Raw genomic sequence first — 14904 nt, 5'->3', positions numbered from 1 at the left:
TGGGGCTAAGAGGACTTTTACCAAGCCCATTATGAGTTTGGCAGATCCATGGTGGGGCCTCCACACGATGGACCCTTTCCTGAAACATTGGGAAATTTTTGTCCCGTCCGAATTTGATCCTGGGTCCTTAGAGTGGTATGCTTCGCTTTAATCACTTGGCTGTCTGGCCATCACATGACACTTGTATGCCTCAATACCTGGTCATATTATCACATATATCCCAGTAAGAGGAGGTTCATATAAATTGTATCATTGTTGTACAGGAAATTCTCTCTTTTCTATGATATTATAATTGCTTATTACCATCATTACTGCATACATACTAATGAAATTTCAGTAGATTTCAACACCTTAGAGCATAAAATTTTTGTCAGTGAGTGTGTTATTGTGTGGTATTTTATTTTTAATATCATATTTTTGTATGAAAACTTATTTAATACAGTAGACAAAACAGTTTAATGAAAGATTTATTTTAACTAACATATTAATCAATATAATTTCAGATAGGAGAAATGTTATTAGAACTGTGTGTGACGGAATTAGAAGATGTGGCAGCCGATACAGATGTTACAAGAATGAGACCTCGTCCAGTCGTACAAGAATCCAGTCATCCATACATTGATGACATTACTTTGACTGGTCATGTAAAAATTCCAGGTTGATGATAATTCATTACATTAAAACTATTTCTAGATCTTAAATATTATCTAAAATTTTAATTTAATTATTACAATTAATGTTTAATTTTTACAAACTTTCTTTATCAATCAGGTTTTTGACTCTTTAAAGATTCTTTTTTCTATTTTTTATTAAATTATATGCTACAGTTTATTCAAAAATTTCAGTAGTATCTTAAAAGTAATGAATAACTTACATTTGAAGGTTAGAAAATCAAATATAAAATTTAAAAATGACTCTCAATGTAAAGTTTAAAATATAATTTAAATAAGAACATTCTTCTTTTTCAGGAGCAGAAAGTCTCAGGGTCGAATTCGATCGTCAGTGTTCCACAGAGAGACGTCACGATCCATTAACTATAATGGATAGTTTAGGAAGAATAGTGGCGATTAAATCAGGTAAAAATTTTCAAATTACAAAAGAATAAATTAAAGGCAATACTTATTGAATGACCTTATGCTATTATTATTGTAAAAAAACATGTTTATATTTTTAATTATTATTTTTTTTTTTTACTGATTACCACACTGCAATGTGTAGTTTGACTTGTTTTAATTTATTTGAAATCAAATTAAAATGTAGAAAATGTTTTATAAGTTCTATATCGCCTAACTTATTATATTTTACTAATGTTTGTGAATATGTTTTTAGGTCGAGAGTGGTTCGACTGGGCCACGGAACTACACGTGAATGGTAATGAATTGCGTTGGAATTTCAGTAGCGACGGATCGGTGAACGGATGGGGATGGCGTTTCACGGTCTATCCTATAGTGACACCGAACACCGATAAGGAGGCGCTTTCAGATCGGTCCATCATGTCTCAGCCACTGATCGAACTGGTAATGTGCCTGCTGGATTCATCTCTGGAAGGTTGTGCGGATCGTGCCATAGTTTCGCGTCTGGCTGCAGCACTAGCGGCCTGTGCCCAATTAAGTTCATTAGGTAATGTTATTGTTTATCAACCAGAACTTGAGAAACGTAACTTTAAATTATTAAAATATGGTAAAAATATATTATATTATAGTGCCATCACAGAGAATGTGGGTTCTGCATCGACTCAGACGTCTCATGGCGTCGGGATTAGGAAAATCTTTGAATATTGCAGAAATATTAGCAAGTAGTCATTACAGTGGAATTTCTCCGGATGAGGCCATTTCTCAATCATTTGTAAGTAATTAATTTATAGTTTTTTTTTTACTTTAAATTTATAGAATGAATAAGAAATGTCGTAAATTATAAATGAACATATATTTAATACTATGAAGATATAGTTGAATCATTTTTAATACGACCATTTAAGAAATTCGAATTGCTAAATAATTTCTCTTCTTTGGCAATATTCCATGTTATTTGACAGTATTACACTTTTCTCTTTAATTTATCTTATACTTTTTAAATTACTTTAACCAGTTTCTGTTTAGCTAGAAAAGCTAATGTCCAAGTGTGGAAACAGTACATTCCACACTTGGACATTAGAAAAACATAATAAAAGCTAAACAACTTCATTATCTAATTTGAAATACAAGGTGTCTAAAAAGTTACTGTGTAATGAGAAATTTGTAATGACATTAAAGTTATATACAACAGTGCATATGAGACCTATAAGTCGTATGTCCCATGTTTCCATTTTGGTAGGTAGATGGCATTATTGCTCACTTATAGATAGAAATTGTCTGAAAATTGTCCAGAAACTATGTTCAACTTCATATAGAAGCTGAACATAGAAATTGCTATAAAAATATTAATAATACAACTGAGGTTAAATAACGTTTCTGTATACATTCATAGTGCATACATTAATTGTACAAAAATTTGCTATTGGTGCACCAATCTCAACTTCTCTTCATATTTTAAAAGAATGAATATGGTATATGCAAGAACTATACAATAAATCTGAAATGTTTTGTAATATTTCAGTAGATAATTATAGAAATAGAATAGTTTAATAAATTTGACAAAAAAAAATCACTTGTATACATTGTGAAACTATTGTTTCAGTATATTTTTAGATGTCTGTAACAAGATAAGTATCCTTTGTACTTGAAAGAATAAATAAATAAAAATCATTTGTTGTATTTCAATAAGTAAATATATAATTTTGCATTACATTTCAGTCACTCAACGATTCTGCACTTTCCTCGTTAGTCAAAGGATTGCCAGAAGCACTACTGCGACAATACGAATATGAAGATCCCATTGTTAGAGGAGGAAAACATCTAATGCATAGTGATTTCTTTAAGGTAATTCATCTTTCTTAACTTAATTTATAAAATATAATATATTATATTTTATAAATTAAATTAAGAAAGAACTTAAATGTAAGAGCAAATTATATTTTGCATTATATCTTTGCTCTTATGATTTCTTAATTCTCTTTCCACATAATATCTATAATATATTTGTCACATTGATTTTCTGTTTCAGGAAAATGATTTGAAACAAAAACCTATGTTTAATTTCTTTTTATGACATGATTGCAGTACATTTTATCCAAATTAAATATAATTTTCATTAAAATCAAACAGATATTTGGATTTGAATATATGATCTGATGAACTAAGAATAATGCTTCATTGTGTCCTCAACTAAGAATAATGCTTTATTGTTGACAAGTTGATAATGTGTATTAAAGCCTTGAACATGCAATATTAAAATACTTAAAAGAAAATTTACAATAAAATTGTGAGAATAGCTCTGTAAAAAAATTAATAATATAGTTTTAATTAACAACAATCAAATTTCATTACTTCCAAAGCACACTGTATTTTATTTTTTATTTGAATATGCTTTGAAGGAGAGAATTTTGTAATGCAATGATGTGTGACCATAGGGCCGGTATCTCTTTGATACCACGTCAGGATGACACCACTGTATCCTTAGATTGATACAGAAAATCAATTGCGCGAGCGGTTACGTATGGGTTAGACCCGGAATGAAGCGAGTGGAGAGGATGACGGAAAGAACGCACCCAGAGATTTATATATAAAAATATACCCGTTTATTTTCTCCATAGGACTAATTAGATACAAGCGATTACTTTACAGAGAAACACGTGATAAGGTACATGGCTCACGATCCGCGAACATAAATTCTACGCGGATTAGAGAGAGAGAGAGAGCTTACAAATATTCGCGTGTAGGATAAATACCTCAAGATATGTAGTCGGATGTCGATGTAATAATCGATGATATCCTTATAGACCGTTGTAGGTGTTCGGGCTAAGAATAAATGATCTTATAGTAGATCGTCGGTAATGACTCTGTCCACTAACAGGTAATAGTTGTTCAGGTAGGAAGTGTAACGATGACAGTTCGGCTTGAATATAGATGATGAGGGAGGATCGGCGGCGACAGGTAACTATCCTTTTGAGCGCACAAACACACGGTCAGTAACAACTTCTTCGTCTTACTCATCGTGCTCCCTTTTTATATGGGGAGGGAGTTTGCAGGCCCTTCTTTGATTTCGTCAGAAGAGATGATCTTCTTGGACCAATAAAATTATTGGTGACGTAGTCGTGTCACCGAAATTTGACTCATCTTAACAAGGAACTCAACTCGTGGGAATCGAGTTTAAACTGTTCTTATCAACAGAATTTATCAGTTGATTTCCCGTTTAACTAACCCTTTTTGGTCTATTTCGTTCCGTTTTTGTATAAAATATAGTTAAAAGATTATAAAGGTACATATAAATGATAAAGTTCACAATATCCCGATCGTCACAGATGTTTATTTCAAATTTTGTAAGTCTTGTTGATGGACTCAAGTGATTTAAGTGAACTTGCTATCACAGAAGAACAAAACTCACATATATTCATTTATAAACATCTCAAAGCCTGATATTATAATAATAAGCCAAATGATTGGATTACTTACTATTACCATTAATAATTAAATTCTAAGTAATTTGATACTACAGGTAGGTATTAGGTGCCATCTCTTATTAATTTAATCATAATTATTAAATTTAATAAGCGATAATACCTAACACTTACCTCTAGTACCAAATTACTCAGGATTTAATTATTAATAGCAGTAGTAAAGTAGCCCAATTTAATCCAGCAGTTGTTTGGCTTATCACATGTATTCTATACTTAAACAAATTTTTTGGTTTTTCTTGATATTTACAGAACATTCCATACAATCATTGCAAATGAGAAGCAAAAATCTTGAGAATTAAGTGAGTTTTTTAGTAAAACGGGATATAAGATGTTTGTATTAATCAATTCTCTTCAGTCCAAGTTACTTTACATATTTAATTAGCTAAGTTATGGTGAATTTAGCATTATCATTTGATTAATTTAGCACTTGGATTTTGTTTATAATTACGTTATTTTTCATTTCAATGTAAATATTTATAGGTTTTAGTTGCTCTGGCCTGTGATTTGGGTTTAGATTCTCTGTCGTGCTGCAGCGAAAACCATCGTTGGTTGTGGTTTCGTCGGTATTGCGTCGCCGCCCGGACGGCCTCTGCTCTCGTTCGTCGCACGCCTCTGCCAACCACATTTACAGAAGAAGTTATGAAAAAAATTAAAGAAATGGTACCAGAAAATGAAATAATAACATATGAACATGAAAGTCATGAGTTATTTAAAAAGGAACATGATGACCAATTAATTTTATGGGTAAATAGGTATGTATCAATTTCCTGTAAATTGAAATTATTGAAATTTTGATTTTTTAATTTATTTTATAATTGCATGTACATACACAGTCTTCCAAAATGAATGCTGCCATTTTAAATTACTGTAATTACCTGAGAAGTATGTGATCAGTCAATTGATATACATCAATCAAAATAATTATTGAAAGTTATGTTGTGAACTTAACATTTTTATTTGTGGCACTTCCTAGAAGCAGCAAACAAAAAAAACATTTGTATGCAGAAAGTAGATAAAACTTGAACAGTTACTCTATAAATTGGAGTACTGGTACATCACATACTTCTCAGGTAATAATTAACAAAATTAAAATAATTTGGAATGGTAGAATTTATTTTGGAAGATCCTGTATTATATATGTTATAGAGACACTAAATCTATAAATTTTCAATTAAATTAATTTAACAAACATTACAAATGTACAGTAGACAATGTACTGTACTTCAGGATTATTTCTTTTACAACTCACTTTTTTTATAAATAAGATTTTTTTATTATCAATGAAATTTTATACTGTTTTGGTCATCTGAACCAATATATAGTTTATACTGTAGTTACAAAAATATAATTTAATTTATATAACAGCCTATGAAAATTACAGTTTAATTTATGATAGTTTATAAATTGAGTTGAGATCTGCTATATATATAATTGACAGATGTCGATTAAGAATGCTTTATAAACACTTTAAAATAGCTGAACAGTTTTAAAATTGTCATATTCTAAAATCAAATTTGGCTACTAGTTCAAATTTCATAATTATTAAACTATTTAATATAATTATATGAATTTGCCAATAATTGCCATAACAGTTGTTAAATTTTATTAATTTTTATGGTTTTTGGCAATTGTTTATAATAACGAAACAACAAATTTTAAGATTTTTATATTTATTAATATTCTTGACACGAATTATGTTGTTTAAATTTATTAAAGATGGGTGTGATATTTACTAGAGTTTTAATATTAATGTAATAAAATTACTGATAATGAATTAAATTACTTATAGAAAACCAGAAGATTGGACCATGTCATGGGGAGGAAGCGGCACGATATTCGGTTGGGGTCACAATCACAGAGGACAGTTGGGTGGTGTGGAAGGAGCCAAAGTTAAACTTCCAACTCCTTGCGAATCTCTAACCTCTTTAAGACCCATCCAGATATCGGGAGGCGAACAAACACTCTTTGCAGTTACCGGAGACGGAAAGGTATTTCTTGCATAGTTTAATTTTCTTTACTACAAATTCACACATTGCAAAGGTGAGAGACTAAATAGAATCTAATGTTTTTGACCTAGTCCTTAGACCATCTCTGGGATTCAAACTTTTAGAATGGAATTATTCAAAGATTAAAAGGAAATTTGTATTCCAAAGATTGTCTGACTTAATTAAAAATGTTAAATTTTATTTAGCCTCTTGCCTTTTAGTATATAAATATATATTAGCCGAAGTATACAAGGTAGGTATATATATATATATATATATATATATATACACAAACATCTCGAAACCCAATGTATTATTAATAAGCCAAACAACTACCTGATTACATTGGGCTAGTTTTTTGTGATTATTTTTAATTAATTTCTAAATAATTTGTCACTAAAGGGAAGTATTAGGTGCCATCTCTTATTAATTTTAATAATAATAATTAAATTAAATAATTTAGAAAGTTCAGGAAGAAAATATTTGAGATGTTTGTATGTATGTGTATATATATACATATACATACAAGTATATATATGTATATATATACACAAGTTTAAGGGTCTTTCTGGATGGCGTGTCCATCTTGTTCAGGAAACACTGGGGCTGGGAGCCCCAGTGTTTCCTGAACTAAAAAAAAAATTTTCAAAAAAAATTCCAGAAAAAATAAAATTTGGGGTTTTGCTCATTTGTCTCGTCTAGTTTGTCATTGTGTTCATTTGCTTTTCGTGTTGTCTGTCTAGCTGTTAAGTAGTATTAAAATTCACAATCACATTCAGTTTTATTAGTATTAAGAATTTATGTCTTCTTACTAACAGCCACTTGGCAGTAAATTATACACTTAGCTATTCATGGCGGCACTCAATTATTGGTGGCCGCTACACTCAGGTTTTCTTTTAGACCCTTTTGGGGAACTATAGCCTTGCAGCCTAAAAACTGCATGCCAACATCAAACATAGAGGGTACTGTAGCCTTATGTATGCCTTTCAGAGAGATCCTGCCTTTCTCTGCTGTCTATCTCCTCTCCCTCCTTCTTCCCCTCCCCTTTCCCTTACCCTCTTTTCTGCCAGCTAAACACTTTGTGTATGACCAATGTCTTTCTTGTATGTATGTATGTATGTATATATATACTAGGGTTTCTCATTTTCTGGTCTTTTGCTTGTCCTGGGATTCCAGGGGAAAAAGTGACTTGCTTCCCAGGATCCTGGGATATAATTAATTATTTTTAAGATATAAAATAAATCTTAAAATTGAATGATATAATTATTTTTTTATTTTTAATAACTTAATATGTCCTGCAACCTCCAATATAATAATATTAATAATGCTGTGTAAAATATGTATAAAAAAATTACTTTTGAATTACGCAGAAATTTTCAGAAATAGAAAAAATTTATTAAAGTTTGTTGGAAACTGCTTACAGAAAAAATGCCTTTGAATTGATTTGAAATTTAAACTTCTAAGCTAGAAGGTAATTTTCAATATTTAAATAAAACCTAATACAAAATATTATTGTAAATTTTTATAATAAGATTTTAAAAAGCAAGGATGGTCAATATTCTGATCACTCAATCTAATTCTTATTTTACTAAAGAAAAGTCCTGCTACTGAGAATGCCCTTTTCTGATTCAATTGATGTAGGTAGAATTGTCTTTAATGCATTTAAGAAAAGATGGATGTTATGTGTTTTTTCACCTGAGCCCGGAAGATTTCTAGTTTGTTTTCAAGGTGCATTACAGTATTTTTTTTGCCATCTAGTATTCTTTGATTTGTCTACCTCAGCTGATTTAATAGTGGCATTAAGCTTACAGACCGATAATTCAGCAGTTTGTTTGGCTTTAATAATCGGGTTTATGAAGAAAAACTTCATACTTGCATACTTTATACTCATTTGTATTCTTGCCCAATTTGCACAACCTGGAATAATGCAGTTATTGAAGCTACTGGGCATGGTTAAAATTTAAGACAGCATAAGCACAATTATTCCAGATATTACAGGTTCTGACAAAGAATTTTCAGAGTTCTGTCACAAATTGGCTACATATTGATTATCGATAATCTGTGACATGCCATAATAAGCAAAAGTTTAAAAAACTAATAAGCAGGCTTAAAATTAATAAATATAAATGTATTCTGACAGTTTATGGGTTAATTATACTTTCTATTTACAAAATTTCCTCAACTTTAACACAAAATTTTAAAAAAAGTGAATTTTTAAGAAATTTGCAGGATTTCCCAGGATGAGAATAATTTCCTGAGTTAAAAAACAGCTGGGATCCCATTGGAGAAACCCTAATATATTTTTACCCCGCTGGGGTTGAGCAATGGCTAGCTGATAGTGGTGCCATAAGTGGGTGATTATAGGATGAGGTTGCCGAAGGCATCTCCGGCTTGTGTCGTAAGTAATCGAGAAGTGCTATATCACAAAATAAATGTGTTTGAAAGAGGTGATTGGTCAGGAGGCTCAGATAGCAGAACTGGCAACACCACTGCACGGTAAGTGGGATTTGTGGGTTCAAGTCCCACTCTGGGTCGATTCTTTTCTTTTAGAACTTTCTAAATTCTTTAATTTAATTATAATTATTAAAATTAGTAACAGGTGGTGCCTAATGTCTCCCTCTAGTGACAAATTATTTAGAAATTAATTTTAAATAATTACGATAAACTAATCTGATGAAATCCAGTAGTTGTGATTAGCTACTTCTGGAGTACCTAGGAAAACCATAGACTGTTGTCCTCCCCTTTATTATTTATGAGAAATTAGGCTTGGGATAGTGTTATTAGAATGGACTTTATTATTATTTAGGTATATGCAACAGGATATGGTGCAGGAGGCAGACTCGGTATTGGGGGAACAGAATCGGTTGCTTCTCCCACTCTGTTGGAAAGTATTCAGCATGTATTTATTAAGAAAGTGGTGGTGAATTCGGGAGGAAAACACTGTCTTGCTCTATCGTCCGAAGGTGAAGTGTACTCTTGGGGCGAAGGAGACGATGGAAAATTGGGGCATGGAAATAAAAGGTAAATATTGAAACATTATAAGTGTATATGTACAATGTTTTATTAATGCATAGAAATGTAAAATTAAACATTAATTTTTCTAATAAATGTTTGTTTTTGATGATCAGAATTTCATAGTTGATAAGAATGATTATATATTAACTATTACTAAATAATTTAGAAAAGTAATGAGTAATCTACAAACTGCAAATCTCGAGTCAAAAAACTATTATTATGAGTTTGTTGCAAAAATTTAATTTTTTATTTCATAAAAATACTCAGAAGCCAAAATTGAGCCAGAAGAAATTTATCAGTTTATAAAAGTTAGTGTAACTCTGCCATTACTCATGTTAAAACAAAGTAACAATTACAATTTATATTCATGATGATAAAATGTTCAAAATACATAAACTTCCAATTCCATTATTCAGCAATTCATAAAAAACTAATAAGAAATATTTTGTTAGTAGCCAGAAGAACTCTATGGCCAGATGGCTGAGCAGTTAGGGTGGCAGTCTAGTTCTGGAAACTTCAGATGCAATCCGGATGGTTCAGAAAACCCCAGAAATTTTTTGGAGGTGGTCTGTCTAGATTCATTGGGCCTCATCCCTCACCATCGAGCTGCTCTAGTATGAGTCTGACCAAGCCCTTAATGGGCCTGCTAAAAAGGCCATCTTAGTTCCCACATGGCAGAAAGCATTAAAAAAGTTAGAAGTTCTATTCTCTAACTTTTTCTACTTTGCAATTATTTAGAGGATTTTTTCATGCTAATTATATTGCAATAGAGGATCATGCATTTTCATGAATATATTGCAATATATTCATGCTAATTTCATGCTATAGAGGATTTTTTCATGCTAATTATAGAAACATGTCCTCTCAATAATTGACTCAGAAGATTTGATTTGTCATGAGTGGTTTATGGTTCAGGCTGGCCCATAAAGTGGATAACCAGGTAGCGAGGAAAAGACTCACCAATTCTATCACACTGTCTATAAAAATTTCTGAGGCTGTGATCTGTACTTGAGCCTAGCCTCTCAGAAAGGCAGGCTAAACCATCTTAAACATCCATTCTTTTATTTGAAAAAAATTGCATAATTAAATTGAGATATTTATTGTTTATTATTTTGATTTAAGACATTTAACAAAAGCTAACAAATTAATGCCTTATTGATAGGTTAGTTCATCAGATGCTAAATTAATTGATGACGATTAAATATTGTTAAACATTGTTTTTTATGTATCCAAGATAATTACATTTTTGAAAATTAACTTTATAAAAATAACATTTGAAATGTTAAACATACGTTAAATACATTTACAGCTCTTGTGAACGACCTAGAATAATTGAATCATTAAGAGGGAAAGAAGTCGCCGACATCGCTTGTGGAGGAGCACACAGTGCCTGCATCACTTCTTCCGGAGAATTATACACATGGGGAAAAGGAAGATATGGAAGACTTGGGCATGGAGACAGTGAAGATCAGTTACGTCCTAAGCTGGTAATTTAAATATTTTTTTTCTTTAGAATTTAGAATTTAATTATTATAAATGTGCTAATAAATTAGGTGCACATTAACTTATAGAAAGCAATATGATTAATCTGGTTGATAATTCTATTTATTCTTACTAGAAATTATATTTACTGTAGGTATTATTTGTAACTTATGTATTTTTATTAATGTTTATCTTTTATAACCCTTATAATGTTATAAGGATAATTTTTATCTATACTAGCAAAGGCACAGTCTACATTTCACATGTGACCCTGCATTTCTACATGTGGCATATGATTATAGGTTTTAGGATATAGGATAAAAGATTCATAAAATTATCTTTTTTATATTTTTATTAACTTGGATGTATTAAGACTTATATATAAAAAAGATTTAATATAACAAAATACAATATTTTCTAATAAATAATTTTACACTGGTTTCTAGGAGTACTGAAATTACTGTAGTACTTTTAAGCTAGTTGGATTATATTCAGAGAATTAGTACACATACATAAAATTTTAGTAGTTCAGAAATTGAAAAATTAAATGGTATGGTGCAGTTCCATTTTACAACTCTTCTTGTAGTCATAATGTGTACACTTCTATTCTTTAGATGCCATTTCCACAAATTAGAAAGTATTTTTTCATCCTTAGAAAAGGTTACAACAACCCTTCCTGCAGTTAACGCTTGTTGTATTTAACTACATGTTTGTTGTTGTAACCTCTTCTTGTTGACCAGGAACACAGGAATATATGTTATGTAAATAACTAGAGTGAATATATACAGTTAGATTCATTAACATGCTTTATTTTATGTAACAACATGCATTTTATGTATTGAGTATCGTGTCAACTCCATGCAGTGACCAACACAACTTATGTCACTCCTTGTGGCATCCTGAGTGATGCCATTTACATCTAGCTCAAATATTATATTAGTGTAGACCTTTTCTAAAAATTTAAAGCTACTGCATATCAGTTATGTTTTATTTTATGCCAATTTCTTGCAGTATACAGGCTCTCTCCCACTCTACTGTGCTTTCCTCATTTAGGCTTTCTTCTGCTAAAGCTATATATCTCTTTCATTACATCCTCTTTGTGTTCTTTAAGTCTAACACTCAGTGATTTTTGGTTCACTGATATTTTCAAATTTTTACATTTTTCTGAACAAACTTTTAAATAAAATATATATTGCACAATCTTCTTGAAAATTAAATTAATTGTGTGAATAAATATAAATCTTTTATAAAAATATAATAATAATAGGTATTTTTTCAAACAGATTTTAATAGTCATTCACATTTATTTATTTATTAATTATACAAATTTATCACATCTTAGTGAATTTGTGTGATTGGTTGAATGTCCACACCAACAAAAACAATTAGGAATTTTGGTTCTTATCTGGCTCATGATCTTAAATTTTATCATGAGTGGTCTAATCACGCTCTATCAGGTTTCATTCCTCAGCACTCAGCCATTCTCATTGCAAACCAGATGCATATATAATGAGAAAAACTGAGGTCAGTCATAGATTATAGTCAAGGATGTGCCATGCAACAATTATTATTGAAAATTATTAAATATTTTTTGTAGCTATTTGATGGTTTTCATTTGTTGAAAAGTTAGATTATATTTAAGAATGAGAATTATTATAACTTGATTGATGAAAAAATATTCCTAATGTGCAATGAACTTTTTCTTTTAACAGGTAGAAGCTCTGGCAAATTTTGCAGTTGTCGATGTTGCCTGCGGCAGTGGTGATGCACAGACGTTGTGCATTACAGACGACGATTGCGTGTGGTCTTGGGGAGATGGTGATTACGGAAAACTTGGACGCGGTGGTAGCGACGGCTGTAAGGTGCCTTTGAAAATCGATGCCTTACAGGGTATGGGCGTCATAAAAGTCGAATGTGGCTCTCAATTTTCTGTAGCTCTAACTGCATCTGGAAGTGTTTTCACTTGGTAAGTATACTTTGCAATTTCTATTAAATTTAGATGTCAACGTTACATACAATTTATAAATAATTATTAATTATGCCAACATCAAATTGATTAAATATTTTTTAAATTTGTGCCAGATTATCAGATTGTATATAATTAATTTTACTAGAGTAAAATATTTTCTCCATAACCATCAAATTTAAGACACTTCCATTTTGATTTATTCGTTGTTAATTGTACATCTTTTCTGTTTTTCTATTTATTCATATATCCAATAGTAGGTAAGAATTATCTTCAGAGGAGTCTCTTCTCTTCTATAGTTACTGTTTTTTCACAAATTCCATTTATTTTGGTATCAAAAATTATTATTAAACAAACACAAAAAAACAACTAATTATGGAAACTAATGGTAAAAATTCTTTGAGAAATGTTTTTAGTCTTTATTATGAAAATATATACAACTGTTCTAGAAATCTAAGTTGCAGAGTAAAGTTAGAGGGTGATTCCAAAGGATTTCTATATTCTGATCGTACGTCCATTGTGTTAAAATGTGTTAGCTGATATATTGTCTCTACTAACATATCCATAATGATCACTCATTTTCCAGGAGAGGTTTCTTATGGTAGATCATACGTGTGAGTATCTGAATTATGGACCTACAGTATATTTTCCATGACGTCATAGTTGTCGTCTTTTTGTCAACTGCCTAACGACTAACTGTCAACTTTCCACATGAGAACGTATCCTCCGTTTAGTTCTCAGACGCAGTTTTCATCACCTTCGCCCTAAAGTGTATCGAAACAAAAACAATACTACTAGAATTCGCGCAGTTGCCGCTCGGATCGCCGTTCGCGCCGTAACAACTTTTACGTGGTGCGCTATCTTCCCTTGGTTTTTGTGCCAGTTCCCGTGGACTATCGATATTGACACTGGGATTAACACTGTGGCTTACGCCTGCCAAAAACGCCGTTACCGAAATCGTCGTTAGTGCCAGAACGCCAGGACTAAGACTCTTGTCATTAGGTCCAGAAACGTCACCCTCCGCCCAACAGATTCACCGAACATCCTTTCAACAAGGTATTTACCGCCACACGAACACTCTTGTAAGCTCTCTCTCTCATAATCACGTCTTTAGTTCCCTTTTCCCTTGATGATGTACATAAATCATGCTCAAAATAAATATATGTTATGGTTTAGTTAAAATGGCCTCTATTATTTGCGGGGCATTGTCCCGTCCTCCATCCCGAATCCGATCGCCCTAAACGTGACCGCTCAAGCGTCCGTTCATGGAACAGCCTCAGCTTCCGTGTCAGCGGAGACACGGTGGTGTCAGTCCTGACGTGACACCAAAGAGGTGCCACGTCAGGTAATAATAACTTTCCTCTTCTTTAACAAGTTTCACAATGTATACTCCTGCCCTGTCTTCCATTCTGTGAATGCCCTCATCTTAGAATTTGCTTAACCAAAGGTGTATGCTTTGCTACCAAGAGATGTATTGCTACAACAATTTACATGAGAAGCATTCAGAGACTGTTAAGCATTGTATCTGTTCAGATCAGCAAGTTGTGTGTGTTAGAGACACTCTGGATTAATGAAGAAATAAGTGAGATAGTTAGTTTTTTGCAAAAACAATGTGCAGCTGCTATACTCCTGAAACATAATATTTCAACTTCCAGTCTTCATTTAGGATAGAGTGCATAATAGCTCTTTTAGTAAGTAAGCATAAAGATGTTATCTTGTATGGCATCATGTAACATTTCCAATAAATATAGGATTCAACTGATGTGCCTTTTTCAGAACACCTTTATAGTGTACAGTAATTTTCAAGTATGAATATAGAATGAGGCTTTAGAAATTTGTTCTATTGTTTATAATCTAATTCCAATTGACATCATGTAGAAAGGATCTCACTTATTGGCCCA

General features: G+C 31.6%; 1 protein-coding gene across 1 annotated transcript in view; it reads left to right on the top strand.

Annotated features, from left to right (window-relative positions):
* The window catches only part of HERC2 (E3 ubiquitin-protein ligase HERC2), a 191235-nt gene that overhangs the window by 160733 nt on the left and 15598 nt on the right, over window positions 1–14904 (top strand). Inside the window, 10 exon segments of the mRNA XM_067278755.1 lie at window positions 504–657; window positions 969–1076; window positions 1330–1620; window positions 1703–1845; window positions 2793–2918; window positions 5036–5307; window positions 6345–6543; window positions 9347–9561; window positions 10865–11042; window positions 12750–13003. Of these exon segments, the coding sequence (XP_067134856.1) occupies window positions 504–657; window positions 969–1076; window positions 1330–1620; window positions 1703–1845; window positions 2793–2918; window positions 5036–5307; window positions 6345–6543; window positions 9347–9561; window positions 10865–11042; window positions 12750–13003 (1940 nt within the window).

This window comes from Centruroides vittatus, unplaced genomic scaffold, assembly GCF_030686945.1.
Source record: "Centruroides vittatus isolate TY-2023 unplaced genomic scaffold, ASM3068694v2 contig_817, whole genome shotgun sequence".
Lineage (NCBI taxonomy): Eukaryota > Metazoa > Arthropoda > Arachnida > Scorpiones > Buthidae > Centruroides > Centruroides vittatus.
The sequence above is the reverse complement of the archived record's forward strand: the minus strand, read 5'-3'. Positions and strand labels throughout refer to the sequence as shown.